Below are 15,441 nucleotides of genomic sequence, written 5' to 3'. Positions count from 1 at the left end.
GGCCTGGTCCTGGCCTCCTGGCAGCTGCAGGAAGCTTTGAAGCTTGGCAAAGCAACCAGGGAAACTGATTTGGCCAAGGTCTGGGGAACAGAGCTGCCCTTGCTGCTCATAACGTGCATGGTCTCCTCCTCCTCCTCCTCCTCCTCCTCCTCCTCCTCCTCCACGCCTGTTCTTCCTTTAGGGCCGCATCCCTCTGGTCCAGTGGGCCTCGGACCGTCCTTCCCCTGGCTTCCCATAAAGCCTTGTTCTGTCTCCATTGCCCCAGAGAGCTCGGGCAGAGCCAGGTCCTCAAGGCTCTGGGGGACAATCGTGACATGGCCAAGCACCGTGGGGGCGCATTTGCCCTTCACGTGTCTGCCCTGTTCGTGTATAAGCCCCGGGATGGTGCCAAAGTTTGGCATCAAAGGGTGCCTGTGTGCGAGGGGGGCCAAACCTGCCGCAAGCTCAGTTGCTGCAGGCATCCTCCCGACCTGGGTGAGCTAGTCTTGCAGGGGGTGCCTCTAGCACTGCGGGTTAGACGGAATCGTGCAGCGACCCCGCTTTTTCCTCCTGAATGGGTTTTCTGCAGCAAGAGAAAATGCAGAAGACACAGAGTCCGGCTGGACGGCTGTAAAATGAGCAAGGTGGATGGCACGATACGAGCTTCTCTCTTCTCGCAGAAGCTCGCAGGTGGTGAGGCAAGGGGCAGAGGCAGTGTCATCGTCCCGCACCTGTGGCCAAGAAGGAGACAGCCCTGCCCCGAACAGAGACTCAACCCCCCAACCCTGCCCGCCCACATCCGTGGTCCCACCTATCTGCTGCCTAGCAGCGCCGCCTGTCCCTGTGACACCCACAGGGAGATTCCACCGGGATTGAGAACCTGCCCCCTGGCGTGGTGTGACTTGGTGTCCCGCGGCAGCAGGGGGCTGGACCCGGTGGCTTTCATGGACTCTTCCAGCTCTCCTGCCCGATGGATCTTTGGCCAGGGGCCCCATGGCTCCCCGTCTGATGTGGCATTTCAGCTGGCAGGCTTTGCTTTTGCTTTTGCAGCGGCAGCCGGGAAGGTGGTGGTGAGCAGGCAAGGAAAAAAGTCAGGCGGGGATTTGTCAGGTGACTGGTGGGTGGCCACTGATCAGGTGGTGGGAGGTGGACTGCAGACTCCCCTCCGCTCCCACCCCCGGGCATGTGGGCACAGTTGGAGCGCTGAGAGGCAACCTTTTGGAGAGGGAATGGCTTGGGGTCCTTCTGGAAGAGGCTTTTATCCTGGGAGACCCTGCCTCGGGCACAGATCTGCCTGGGCCATTCTCCTGTGCTTCCGGGCCCCGTCCTCCTGCCCTTTTCCTTCGGGGAAGTCTGCCGAGGGAAAAAGGTGGCGCAGGGGCACGGTGCCTCTTGATTTGCAGGAGCCCTGCGTGCAGGCAGCACCCTACCGGCTTTGGGGCACGTGGGCACGCTTCATGCCGCAGCTGGAAGACCCCCCCTGCCCTTTCTGAGAGCTGAGCCCAGGAAGGGGCGACACATCTGAGGGTCTCTTCCTGGAGCCAGGTCACCTCCGGCGCTGCTCCTGCGGCAGCCAGGCGCAGCTGCACTTCCACTTCAAGGCCACCTGTGCCCGCCAGCACTTCTCCTCCACTCCCGGTGGCTGTGGCTGCACGCTCTGGGGCAGAAGGGCTGGTTCTGCCCTATAGCGAGAATGGGTGATAACCTTGCACGTCACACGGTTGCGTTGCGGCACCCTGTGCTGGTCACCTGATAGACCTCTGACTCCGGGGGGGCAAAGAGGCACCTGCCCAGGGTACGCTGGGGGGAAGGTTTGCCGGGGGGGCGGGCGCAGAAGGCTGCCTGCTGAGAGCTGGCCAGAAATGTCCCCCGTGGCTGCGGCTACACAAGAGTTCTCCTCTTTCACCCATGGGCAATTCCAAAAGCAAACTCTCCTTTCCTTGGGTTTGTGCCTGGTATCGCAAAGGGTATCTCTGGAGTTTGTGCTCCAGCCACTGAAATACCTTGGGCGACCCCACCCTGCCTTCATCCCCTCCTCTGTCTTCCGCAAGCCCTTCTGTGCTATCTTGGTAGAAAAAATGGTGGAAGGGGAATAAGCCCTTCTCAAACTGCCATTTGCAATGAGTATTAAACGTTGTAGCGCATGACAACTCCTGACACAGAAGCAGGTTTATGGGGAAATTATTTGTAATTTGGTTTGACAACTCCAAATGTTCCAAAGAAGAGCTGGAGTTGGTCTTCCAAAATCCGCTGTATATGTGCGCGCACATACACGCACACATGCACACTCTTATACCTACCTGCCTGGCTCTTTTGATTTGCCAGTTAGGATCTGAGCTGCTGGTCATGGTTTCCAAAACCATGCTTTAAAAGCACACGAGCCTGAAAGATTTTCATGATTTAAAAGAAAAGTGTTCATGATTGCCCTGAATGGGCTTGAGGCCAATGAGTGGCATCCTCGCAGGAGAGGAGGCTGCGCCCCACCAGCAACCTAAGAGGCCGGGGCTTTCTCGGCGGTGGGGGTGGAAGTGAAAGGGCGGTAGAGTTGTTTGTACTCCACAGGGTCCTTGTGTAATGAAACCTGAGTTCAGATGGGTCGAGCAAGTGAGCCAAGCGATACAGGCAGTTTCAGGGTCCCTTCTGTCATGTTCACCAAGGGCTGTAACTGTGCTGAGCTCAAGCAAATGCCCCAGGAATGCAAGGCTCGTGGACAAGTCTTTTAGGGGATTACATTGCTGTCTCCCTCTGGCCAATTCCTTTCTCCATTTGTTTGCACAACAACCCTGCAAGGAAGGCCAGGCTGAGAGCCCATGGGGCACACAGTGGCGCCCACCCATGCTGGCTCTGCCTCTTGGCAGTGTTGACCCCTCTGCAGCAGCTGCCTTCTCTCCCCAGTAGGAGGAGGAGGAGGCACCCGTGGAGGTAATGGGGTGCCCCCATGATCTGCGCTGGGGTGGGGCCGAGCATGGCTGGGTGAAAACTGGGTCAAACTTCCATTTAAACTTAAACGAAAACTTAAGTTTTAAGCTTTGCATGTGGAGCCTGTTTGGGGGATCCTGTGTGAGGTGAACCGGCTTCTCTGGCAGTCCTCTGAGAGGCGGAGCTGCCCCAGGCACTGAGCTTGCTGGAAGGGCCCTGCCGTGGGCTGGCTGGGGCCATCGAGGTCCTTGAGCCCACGCTGCCATCCCGTTGCAGGGGCCCGGCTTCCAGCGTCCCTGGCCAAGGACTGTACAATTCACCCTCACGTGCCTCCTGCAACGGAGAGTCAGCATCCCCTCCGGCCCCGATGCCCTTGTCCGGCCCCTCGGAGGTTTTCCTTATGACCAGCCAAGCTCCGCCTTCCCATCACTTCTGCCCACTATTCCGCGTCCTGCAGCCTTGTGGGACAGGCGCCTTGGTACCCTCAAAAGTGTCCGGTTGCCCCTCCAACTTCTCGTACCAAGGCTAAACATTTCCTGTTCTTTCCCTCGTCCTTGCAGGGCTTTGGTTCTCGCTCCCGGATCATCCTTGTTTCTTTCTCTGAACCTGTTTCAGTTCTGAATCTTTCTTAAATTGTGTTGTCCGGAACATGACACCGGTTTAAGTGGGAGGTCTGACCAGTCCAGGGCAGAGGGGAGTCTTTCCCAGGAGCTAGAAAACAGACCAATATTGATGTCCCTGAAATTTACGTTTGTCTTCGTTCCTGCTGGGCTGTGATTTCTGCTCCTTTGTCTCCCGCTCTCCCCTTAGTAGATGTTTCGGTGGAATCTCTGCCCCCGATGGAGGAGAGCAAGGAGGAGATAATGATCCCACCCAGCCCTGTGGAGCAAGAAGTGGATTTGGTAAGCGACCCAGTGGGCAGGACTTGACTGTGCCACAGGAGACACCCGCCTGGCTGCCCTGTGTGGAAGGGGAGCCACACGCGTGCGTGGGGAGGGCGTGCCGGGGATGTTCTCTCCGTGAACCTTCAGCCGTTCTTGCAAACATCTTTGCGCAGGCGCAAACAGGTGGTGGGGTACATGAGTATCTCTCTGCCTTTGGCACTGACTTTGTGGCTGCTGGCAAAGTTTTCTTAGTCAAGGATCAGAACTCTTGATCAGCCATGGTCTTCCTTCCTTCCCTTGCTTCCTTCATTCCTTCATGTTTTGTCCAAACCTTCTGTATCCGTTGACAAAACATTGTTCTCGGTTGTCAAAGCTGTGGCACCCATGCCATGAATGAAATGCTCCAGTGCTAATGCCCCTTCTAGGTTGCGCCGCTTATGCACATATCTGGGGATGCCATAGGAGCTTCCGGTCCTGGGAGCTGCCGTCACATTTGGATCAGTTCCTGGCTCGTTGGGGGGCGATGCCCTCCCTGAGGGAGGAGCCGCAGTTCTGACCTGGCACTGGCTGGTGTGGGGCCCAGATGTCTCCTCCTCCCATGGAGACCTGAAGAACGGCAGTGGAGGCCTGGCTGTGCAGAACACCGCACCGTTTTGCCGCATTAGGGCTGGAACATCTGGCTCTGCACTTCCGTGCCAGATGCTCTGTTAATTTGATCCCGATTTCCCAGGTTTTCTTTGAGAAGCTCTTGGGAACGAGGAAAAAAGCCTTAATGTGTTTTGTGGAAAAAAGATGCCTGCTCAAAGCCCAAAGAGCAGCTACTGCGGTCCTGCCCTTCCCTTCTTCTCCGTCTTCCTGCCACTCCTGTCCTTAGCCGTCCTCTCCCCTTTGCCGCCTCCTCAGCCTGCAGGAGCTCTCTGAGCGAGCGAGCGAGCGAGGGGCCGCCTTTTATTCACCTCAGCAAGCAGCCCCTTCCCGCTGGCTGGGGGCCCTGGGCGGGTCTGGCCAAACAAAGGGATGTAACAGGATCAGGCACCGTGACTTCCCGTTTTTTGCGGCAGGGCCTGGTTGGAGGCATGTGCATCCCGTGGACCGGCCGGCTGCACCAGGCCAGGGAGGGGGCCAGGCACGCGGCCACGCCTCACAGGACGCAGGCGAAGGCTGAGGGCGCCTGCGAATGGCTCTGGGCATTTCCTGATCGTGTGCCACCGTTCAGCGGTGTCGGTCGGGGTAAGGGCCCCGCCTTCCACGCAGAGAGGGCTTCTGAGAAGCCTGCCTCCCTTGGCACGGTCCTGATGACACGCGGCCCCGAAATAACGGCTGCTGGGGCCACGGCGCGTTCTAAAAAGGCGCGTTGCACATTCTGCCCTCCCCAAGTTCGCATCTGGCTCAGCCACCTCCGTCGCCCAGTTGCTCCTGAAGTAAAACTCGGGCACATGGAATGAGCCTTCATCAGCCCTGCACCCTCCAGGGGTGTTGGACCGCAGCCCCCAGCATCCCCAGCCAGCCTCACTGGGTGCTGCAGCCCGGCACATCTGGAAGGCGCCAGGGCAGCGAAGGCCGCCTTGGGTGCGCACCGTCGCTTCACGTGCTGCTGGTCTGTGGCAGGGATGGGCGGCTCTCTTCACGCCCCACCTCGGGGACCTGCGAGGAGGCCGAGGCGAGCAGAGCCGCCCACCCCATGGCTGGCAGCAGGAGGGGTCCCGGGGGCTCCTGGCCCGCTCCTTCGGCTGCCTCGGCTCCCCCCAGGCAGCGGTGGGGGTACGGAGGAGCGGGGGCCACGGCTGCCCTGCGTCTTGGCTCTCTGCTCGCCCGCTGAGCCAGGCAGGCGCCTGGGAGCCGTGAGGGGTGGGGGGCTGAGGAGCAGGGCAGCTGCTGCTGGTGGTGGTGGTGAGAAGGTCGCCTGGCCGAGGGAGGGGCCTCAGGGAGGGTCTTCCCCGGGGCCTTCAGAGGCCTGGGGCTGGCACTGGCTGTTGCCTTGATGCCCGGGGGGGGGGGGGGCTCTCCACGCTCGTCTGTGCTGCGTGCCTCCCTCCCTGGCAGCTTCGTTGCTGGGGCCGGCAGAGATGCCCTGCTTGGCCACCCACCCTTCCCATTTCCTCGTGAGCTGGATGCTCGTTTCCTGCCCGCACCTCCTGAGCTCTTGGCCACTCCGCTGTACAGCAGGCAGCGCTTGGGCTTCCGGGCTGTCCGTTTTAGGCCAGGATCCTGCTGGAAGGGTGTCCAGGAACCAAGCCTAGGTCTGGCCTGATCAGGCCAAAGCTTGGCCTGCCCATCTGCTTTCCACTGCGGCCACGAGGTGGGGGCAGGGATGTAGCCCTTGTGGCAAGCCGTGGGCATGGGCAGCCTTATTCTCTACGAATAATTCCCGCACCCCAGTCACTAGCCATGAAAACGTGGGCAGATCTGAAGAGCCCCGCGGACCAGACTCAAAACCTCTCTAGTCCAGCGTCCCGTTTCCCAGAGTAGCCAAGCAGGAGCAGCAGAGGAACTGCACCAATGCAGCCTCCAGTCTGGTTCCTCCGCAGACGGAGGGATGGGGAGCTCCTACGGCCAAGCGCCGCCTCTGTCACGTTCCGTGATGCGGACACGCCAAGTCCCATCTGCCGGACAGCTGCCCCTTTCCCTTGTGCCCAGAAACCTTGCATCCGGAACCGCGTTGCACTGACCGGCCTGAGAGAGGAGATGTGGACCGAAGAGCACGAGGCCACGATGGACCAGTTCCTGAAGGACGTCTCCAAGCAGTTGCTTGTGCTCTACATTGACGAATGTGCTGGCCTGAAAGTGGAGTTGCTCATGCCCTATCAGGTAGGTTTGGCCCAGGGAGTCCGAGCTCTCCTGCGCTCTTCTCTGTCTCTTCAGCCACGGCGACTGTGAGGGAAGCGTTGCCCGCCGTGGCAGCCCCAGAGCCCCAGGCGAGCCCTGCTTGGTCAGGGCAAGGTGGCCAGCTGCACCCTGTCCGTCGTCAGCCTCCCAGGTGGCCAACAGGTGCTTTTGGAAGTCCGGCCAGCGTTCCTTGCCTGGCGTTCCGTGGCGTCCTGCTCCGGCTCCCAGGGATGCCACCTTGCCTTCTTAATAATAGCCCCAGCTTAGGAATATATTTAATGTCCTGTTAGTTGGTGGGGGCCCCTCCTTCCCTTTCCAGCCCCCGAGACCGTAGCTGGTCCCCCGTTGGCCCGATTGCATCCCATAAAATCAATCCACGGGGCCAAAGTCTGGTGCAGCCTTTCTGCCTCCTTGGTCCTGTGCGTAATGATCTTTCTACTGCTGCATATCCAAGGATGAGAAGAGACTAAATTATCCCGTCTCCAGGCACATCCTGCCTAAAAGCAGTGCAGAGTTCCTGACCCTCATTAAAAACAACCAGCCAAACAAAACCTGCTGCCTAACACCTGTCCTTGGAAGGTCTTTCGCCTACCTTGGAGCTCGTCCCCACTTTGGATCGGTGTTGCAGGCAGGATGGCTGCACGGGAGGTGCTTCAAGGCCGCAGGACCGCCGACTACAGGGAGGTCCTGCTGGGTGCAGAGGATTGGCCAGAACTGCAGTTCCACCTTGGGGACACCCGGCTCCGTTTCCGCTGAGAACCTTCAGCCTCCCTTTCCGCCTTGTCCCTGCAGGAGCAGAAGCAGGTCTCCTATTTCATCCGTCAGGAGAATGCGGAAATCACCGAGGAGAATTTCCACGAGGTCGTGCAGTTCGGCACGGTCCGGAGCCCGTACATTGATTCCCTGATGCGCATGCTCAGTGCCATCTATCTGCCCCGGCTCTTTCGCAAGGCATCCTGGCCTGAAAGCATCAAGAATGAATTTTTCTCAGAAGTTTACCACTTCATGACCTCCCTCACAGGTGGGTCCCTGCCCTTTCTTCCGTTGCAAAAGTTACCATTTTGCTAAGTACTAAGACCACCTTCCAAAGATTTGCCCGTGCATCTAGCAATTTCTCCACTGGGCCCAGTCCTTCGCTTCTGCCACAGAACCTGCCTTCTGTCAGTATTCTGTGGCTGACAACTTTCCTGCGAGAGAGCTGGATGTTGCTTATGGCATCGGAGCCCGTGGAAGCCCGAGGGTTCCTGCCCTTTGACGGGCAGCTGGCCTTTTACCCACTTCATGTACGGGTTGGTCCTGTGAGCTTTTGCACGCCCATAGATTCCCGGTCGTGGTTTCTAGTCCCCTTTAAGCCATGCCCGGGTCGAGATTCACCTGTATTTTCTCTTACTGTATGCCTCTGCAAGGCTTTTGCAAGCAAAGCACATCTGCTTAAGCAACTGATTTGCATAATGTGGTCCCTAGAAGGTTTTTGTTTTTCTGCACAATCTGGGGGAGGATCAAGGTGACAGGTGGGTCAAACGGCAAGCGGCGGGCTCAGGAGTTCTGGCAAGAAACCATGAACGGCTTTTCTGTTCTGTGTTTTGAAAGGAGGGTGGCCCTTTCTTTCTTTCTTTCTTTCTTTCTTTCTTTCTTTCTTTCTTTCTTTCATAATCCCCGTCTACACACGCAAGGCTCCTTCCTTCCCTGCATCATGGGCCGCTCAGGCCACAAGTCACCAAAGGGACCTTCCTGCTGAATCCCGATGCACAGTCGCCCCTCCGTCTTTGTCCCCCTCCAGACACCCGCTTCAGAATGCGGGGCCGCACCACCCTCTACATCCCGATCGAGTCCCTGATCATAAAGACGGAGGTGGCCGTAAAGGACAAAGCCCTGGTTCAGCGGCTGGAGAGTGAGTGGCGGGTCTCCGGGGATCCGAGCCGGGAGCGGGCAGCGGGCAGCAGGCTCGGCAGAGCAGGGAAAGGGCTGATGGGGGGGCCGCACGGGGAGCCGCACCGAAGGCGGTAAGTGAATTAACCCCAGCAGCATCTGAGCAGCATCTGTCATTCCCAATCAGGGAAAGCAGGTTTGTCAGGCCGCGAGCCTGTGCCGGCCCCGTCTGGGGACCACTCGCTCTGCAGCAGGCGGCGTGCCAGGAAATGGAATCCGGGGCACGCTGGGCCAGCCCCCCGCCCGCCCCCGCGCCCATGTCCTCGTGCTGCCGCCTGTCTTGTTCTGCGCCACACCTGGAGTGAGGCGTGCCGCTGGAACAGGGAGGGCACTTGGCCGATTTCCCTTTCTCAGCACAGCCTTTGGGCATTTCTGGCTCCTCAGACATGTTGTCAAGGGCTGGGGGAGGCATGGTGTTTGAGAGGGTGGGTGAGGGAGGCAGGGCTTGGCCCGGGAGGCCTGGGAAGCAGCGGGCCGTGTGTGGGGACCGAAGAGGCTTTGCTGCGAGTGCCAGGCGGAGCATCCGTTCCACGCAGGCTGCTGGAAGCCCTTCCCCGTCTCAGGGTCAGCGTCTACACTCGCAAGCACGGCAGTTTTGGTGTCCAGAGCAGTGTATGAAGGTGTCCCTGAGGCGTTTCCCTCGGCCCTCCGCATCCGGGAAGGCAAGGTGCGCCACCTTTCTCTCCAAGCATGAGCCAAGCCTTCCTGGGCTTCTGGTTCAGCCCCACAGGTGTGGGCCTGGAGGCCTTGCTTCCCTCGTATGGCTTCATTCAGGGTCCTGGTGCCCCCACGCGACTGGGTGGCCATGAGGCACCTTTCCTTGCCCTGCTCTGGGGCGGGGGCACCATTTCCTGAAGGAAAGCAAGTGCTGGCAGATGTGGGAGAGGCTGCAGACTTTCCAGAATTGCTGGAAGCCGCCTGCCGGGTGCTTCGGACTCTCGTCCCGAGGGATCCCCAGCGGCAGGCCCTGCCACCCCTCCTGCAGGAGACCCCAAGTGGCACCCTCATGGAAGGGGCAGTTTCTGTCACCTCTCCGCCGTGCCGTTCCGTGCCGCTTGCTTCCCCCTTCCCTTCCCCGCTTCCCCCTGAGCCGCGCCTCGTGACCAGCGACTCGGCTGCAAGATGGTGGGGTTGAGGCTTCCCTCCTCTTGCTTCCAAGCGCTTTCCTCCTTGCGCCTGTTATAAATGCCGCTGCTGCTATTTTGGAGGAAAAGAGGGGAGGGGAAGTGCCCGGAGAAGGAAGGTGCGGGTGGAGGCGAGCCTGGCCATGATCTCGCAGCCAGGCCAGCCTGTGGCTGCGTCCCCCGGGGGCGTCTGGGAGCCCGGCCAGGCTCGCTTTTAGCCTCTGCCTTGGCTGCGACGCAGGCGACCAGGGCACGCGGGGAGAGCCGGGGCCGTTCGGTCGCCTCGGCATCCGCCCTGGGGCCTTGTGCCCTGCTGCACCTTCTGCTCACGCCAGCCTCCATTTCCGGGAGCCTCCGCTCTGGGCGCACGGGCCGCGTCAGCCCCGGTCGGCACCAGAGGGAGGGGTGGCGGCAGGGGCCCGCAGGACTCTGCTTTGTGGCTTCTGTGGATCGGCCGGCTGCCCTTCCCGGGGTCCTGGGCTGCCCCAGGGGGTGCCCCACCCTCCCGCCCGGCCTGCCCCTCCGCCTGCCCCGGCTGACAGCCCCGCCTGCACGGAAAGCCCTTTCGCGTTTCCACCCTGCCCCCAGGAGGCCCTGTGACCTTAGAGCATGTTTCCGGTGTGGGGCAGGGTGGCATTTTGGGGGCGCCCATGCCCTCCGCTCCCCGTGTTCCCGGAGTCAGACTCCCCTTCTGTGTGAGGCGGGGCCCTCACAGCCCCATGGCCCGAAAAGCCCCGGCTGGAGAGGCCGGGCCTTGGGACCCGGGCAGTCCCTCCCTGTGCAAGGCACGGGGCGAGCCACCCCATCCCGTGGCCCTTACAGCTGGGCCGCGTGAGCTGCTTCCGCGTGGCTCTGCCTCTTCGTGTCGAACGCTCCGGGGAGGCACGATCGGCGGGCAGCCCCTTCCCCCGGGCAATTCCCCCCAGCGCTGCTCTGCCAGCAAAAGGGCTGATGTGTCCGAAGCTTCTGATACGAAAGCCCAGCTGCCTCGGGGGCCTCGGGTGCAGGGGAGGTGGACCCTGGGGTGGGGAGGCGGCGGCTGCCCCCGCCCAGCGTCGGATCCAGGCCGCCTGCCCTCGCATGCCGCTTGGCTCTTGGCCCCTGCACGGGGCATCCCGCCTCCCTCTCCGGATCCCAGGGGCCTCCGGTTCCATTACTGCCCGGTGGGCAGAAGCGCCGTGGAGAGAAATCTCCCGTCAGAGCCGGAGCGGCTGCTCGTCTGTTCCGCCCTGCGCAAATTCAATTGAACGTCTCGCTGTGGACAAGGGGAGAAAGATGTTGGCTGAATTATGCAGCATGCGTGTCTCTATTAGGAATAATGAAGCGAAGCCTGGCGAAGGTGTGACTCACCGGGGCGCAGCTCTCATGCTCCTGCATGCCAGAGGCCACGGGAGCCCGCCAGGCCCGCAAGCCAGGCCCGCGTCCTCCGCTCCCGGCCCAGTCCGTGGGGTGGCCAGCACTGGGCTGAAAAGGCGCAGCCCTCGGCATATGCCGCGCACCCCAGAGTACCCCCGAGGCAGGGGTCGGTGCTTCAGGGATCGGGGCCTGGCTGCGGGTGCGCCCTGCCTGGAAGAAGCCCCGATTGCGGAAGGGCCTTCGCTGTCCCGGGCTGGTTCTCTTCCGGGGCCTGGCCGCGCCAGCTGCCGCTCGCTCCGTCCCGCTTGTGGCGTGAACGTGAATCGCCATTACTGTTGGCTTTTACGGTGACGAAGGATAACGTGGCTCTGAGGAACAACAGGCATAATGGACCCGCTCTCTCGCTCGCATGCATCCTGGGCGGAGGCCGGCACTCGCCCCTCTTTCCCCACCACTGTGGGTTCAAGCAGACAGGCGAGCCAAGCACAAAGGGCCGGCTCGTGCGGTGCTGTGTATCTGATTCCGAGTGCGGGAATGGAGGAACATAAACAATGGCGGACCGTGGCCCTTTTCGAAGTTTCAAAACGTCGGAAAGACCTCCCCCACTGCCGAATGCAGATGGAGGATTTGAGATGCACATGGCTGTCCCGTAATGGGAGGCCGGTGCGGTTGGCAGCGCTGTGCCCGCGATGCGCTGTGCCGTGCGCATGCAGATCTTCCCGTGGCTGGATATTTTTGCATGGCAATGGATGCCTGGGTTAAGCATCCAATTGGCTACCTCGGGTTGTCTCTTGTGTGACTAAAACCTCAGCTGCTATCAAGCACTTAGAGATACTTGGCTATTCTAATCCCTGGGCTGTGTGATTGTCTTACCCCTGCAATTTGGCACGGAGACAGCAGCTTCCACGCTGCGATACTAACTCTTCCTAGATGGCTGCTTTGGAGCTATTAGCCTCTTCCATTCCAGGCACGGGGGGAGGCGGCAAAGTTAGCTCGCTCCGGGGGCTGCAAACTTTCTCCGCAGCTGGAGCCCGGCGGCTCTCCTGGGGGTTTGGCTTTCCTGGGAGTCTTGTGGACCCGGCATCCGAAGGAGTCCCCACTTTCTGCCGCCTAGAAAGTCCCTGTTCGCACGCACCTCCTCCTCTTGGCTTCCCCCCGCACAGCGCTTGGATGCAAAGCATTTGGGATCTATCAGACAACAGACCACAGAGTAGAAGGCAGTTTCTGCACTTGCCCAGACGCAGCAGCCGAAGCCCCATATTAAAGAGCAGGGATGACTACGCATTTTGGCAAGCGGCGGCGCCTTGCATATAGAATTGTTGGGACAAAGAACTCACTGTGTTCCACTCTCCTTTGCTTTCTGATGTGTGGAAGAACAACATAAAAGTGTCGCCAGCACCGCGATGCTCCAAATGTGTGTTTGCCTGGAACAAAGGCACCTCGCCTCCGCTCCTCTCAGAAGGACACCCCCCTCCTCCAAAGGACATGCCTCTTTTCTGTACGGGTCACTCTGTCTTTGTGCCCAAGTATTCTCCCAGTTTTAATCTGCCCAGGAGGACAGGCTTCACGGGAGCCTTAGGAAGATCGCCTGGGATTCTGTACATTTTCTGGAGCGGGGGCAGACGGTCTCTTTTCCTAGCAGGCAAACTTCAGACAAGTGGCACAAGACTGCCTCTGAAACATTCGCACGGGCAGGTAGCCCATGCAGCTGGGGTGTCCGTTGGGGGCCCTCCTGACTGAAGGGTGCAAGACCTCACGTGGCTGAGGCGTCCGTTCATTGTGACATGGCCGGCAGCTCTGAAATGGGGGCAGAGCACCCCCGCCCCGGGGCTTTTGTGTGGTGGATTGCATTGGCGGGTGTGCCTGAGTGCCAGAGGGATGGGGCCCCGCAGACAGAGCGTGCCAGGACGTTGTGGCTCTGTTCAGCCTTTTGGGATGGCGCAAGTTGGGGTGCCGCCTAATGACATGGTTGGGAGAAGCTTCTGGGGGCCACTCAGGGCCAAATTGGGGTCCCTGCTCTGAAGTATAATCTCTGCCTTCCTCTGGTCTGTGCAACTCGGTGATCCATAGTTGGCGTTTCTTCATGTCCGTCTGTCCGTTTCCTGTTTGGCACGGGAAACACGGCACGTCGTGCTGCCAGGCAGCTCCGTTCGCCGTTGGGGTGCCCAGCTCCCCCGCCGCTGAACGGAGCAGCTTCGTTCTGGCGGCTGCTCTTCAGCATTCGGGCGGCCCGGCCCTTTCACCACATTTGATCGAAGGGGAGGCCGAGAGCTGGCCGGTGGGCTTGGCCCCGCAGCCGAGGGGAACTGCCACTGGCCGCTTCTGTTCCAGCTTCCATGATTCACTGGACCCGGCAGATCAAGGAGGTACTGAGAGCCCAGGAGGCGGTGGAGAGCAGGGAGAGCTCGGGCCCCCTGGAGGAGATCGAGTTCTGGCGGAACCGCTGCACGGACCTCTCCGAGATCAGCAAGCAGCTCTGCCAGCAAGGGGTGAAGCATGTCGAGGCCATCCTGGCCCTCTCGAAGTCCTCCTATGTGGGCCCCTTCCAGCGGCTTGCCAGGCAGATCCAGGTAGGTGGGAGGGACCTGCTGGCTGGCTTGAGGGGCGCTGCAGCCCAGGGTATCTGGAGGGCACCCGGTTGGGGGGGGGGCGGAGCACGGCCCCGGGGAAGTGCACTCTCTCTCCCGGCCACTGCTGAACGCGGTGTCCTGCCCCTTCCGGGGGGAGCGCAGCAGGACTGGCTCATGGCTCTTGGCCTCTGCCTTGCAGGACGGGTCGGAGCAAGCCCAGTCCAACCTCCGGTTCCTCTCGATCCTGAAAGAGCCGTTCCAGGAACTGGCCACCCTGCGGCCCAAGGACATCCCGGAAAAGCTGCCCCACCTCATCAGCCTCGTCCGAATCGTGTGGGTCAACTCCCCGTACTACAACAGCCGAGAGAGGGTAACGGCGCTCTTCCGGAAGGTGAGGGCCGCACGCCAGTCCCCTAGGCCGGCGGGCAGATCTCCGGTTGTCTCAGACCAACTCCGAGAAGCTCCTGTGAGGATGGGTGGAAATGCCGGGCGCGGAGAGCCAAACCTTTGGGGGCCTGCTTTCTGCCCATCACGCCCCACTGCTTAGACCATTCTATTTTGTTTTTCAAAAATTACTTGAACTGCTTCCAAGCCACTGTTATTTTCTGTGACAAAATAATGTCTAGAGCAGTTAAATAGCTATAAGGACACAAAAACACTGTTCAGTTAAAAGGCCTATTAAATGAAAAGAAACAATTGGAAATCGCAAGCACACACTCCGGCATCAAGCTCTCACTAAAAACCCACACGCGAGAAGAGCCAGCCCAGTCTCCCTGGGGAAGGCCTTCCTGAACTGGGGTGCCACCCCTGAAAAGCCCCCCTCCCTGCACCCTCCCTGCTTATCCTCTGGAGGTGGGGTGCGAGAACCGGGCCTTTGCCACAGACCTTCCATGTCAGATGGGCTCGCGTGGAAACAAGGAAAGGGCCATTTTGCAATATTCAGTCATAGGAATTATTCCTCAAGGCTTCTTTGGGTATTAATTTCTGTGCTGCCCGATAGCCGGAGCACTCTGGGCAGCAAGTCATAAAACGACTGACGGCAAATAGCCCAATTCCAGGTCAGACCTTTTCCCCCTCTGGTTTGCGTAAGGCAGCCCTCCCTGAGCTGGCGCCCTGCAGCACAGGGAGCGTGAGCCTCGGAAGCGCGGAAGGGGCGGGGAGGCTTCATCGTCCCCGTTCTCCCCAGATGAGCAACAAGATCATCCAGATGTGCTGCAAGGACATCTCCCTGGACCGGCTCTTTGAGGGCTACGTCTGCTCCTCCCAGCAGACCCTCCACGGCTGCATCGCCTGCATGTCTTCCTGGAAGGAGTCCTACCAGCACGCGGCTTACATGCACAACAAGTGAGGGCTCTCGCGCTCGGCCCCGCACGGCCTGTGGCGGCTCCCGCAGGGCTCAGGCGGCGGGAGGCCCCGTCCCAGCCCCGCCTGCTGGAGGGGCCGGGGCTGACCAGAGACCTCCTCCGTGCACAGCGGAGCTCCCCGGAAGGAGCCATCGCTTTGTCCTCTCGCGGCCACGGGGCATGGGCCCCGCTTCCTCCTGGAGCCCTTGTGCTGGGGCTGCCCCCGGTTGCGCTCCCGGCTGGGCTCTGGCTGCGGCGTCTCCCCAGCCCTCCAGCCAGGGCGGGCAGTCCCCTCGCCCCCTCGGGGCAGAGGGCCAGGGCGAGGCAGTGCAGCTGCCCAGGCCAGGCGGGGTGGGCTGTGCAGCAAGCTGGTCGTGCTGCCTTCCCAGCGCTTGGCGCTGGGGCGGCACGATGGCGTGTGGCTGAGATCGGCCAGGAAGGAGACCGGCCCATGCGCTCTTCCCCTCGTGGTGCCTCGCTCTGAAACCTCCCAGCCTGACTGACCGGAGGC

At 60.7% G+C, this 15,441-nt stretch overlaps 1 protein-coding gene across 1 annotated transcript in view; it reads left to right on the top strand.

The window, feature by feature from the left end:
- DNAH2 (dynein axonemal heavy chain 2) overlaps positions 1-15,441 on the top strand; it is a 73,455-nt gene that overhangs the window by 2,353 nt on the left and 55,661 nt on the right. The window contains exons 2-7 of the mRNA XM_044417143.1: positions 3,709-3,800; positions 6,420-6,590; positions 7,401-7,629; positions 8,389-8,499; positions 13,349-13,587; positions 13,787-13,978. Coding sequence (XP_044273078.1) covers positions 3,738-3,800; positions 6,420-6,590; positions 7,401-7,629; positions 8,389-8,499; positions 13,349-13,587; positions 13,787-13,978 — 1,005 coding nt within the window. The 5' untranslated portion in view covers positions 3,709-3,737. The remainder of the gene's footprint in view (positions 1-3,708; positions 3,801-6,419; positions 6,591-7,400; positions 7,630-8,388; positions 8,500-13,348; positions 13,588-13,786; positions 13,979-15,441) is intronic.

This window comes from Varanus komodoensis, unplaced genomic scaffold (genome assembly GCF_004798865.1).
Source record: "Varanus komodoensis strain SLA01 unplaced genomic scaffold, ASM479886v1 scaffold87, whole genome shotgun sequence".
Classification (NCBI taxonomy): domain Eukaryota; kingdom Metazoa; phylum Chordata; class Lepidosauria; order Squamata; family Varanidae; genus Varanus; species Varanus komodoensis.
This window is presented reverse-complemented; position numbering and strand designations above follow the sequence as displayed.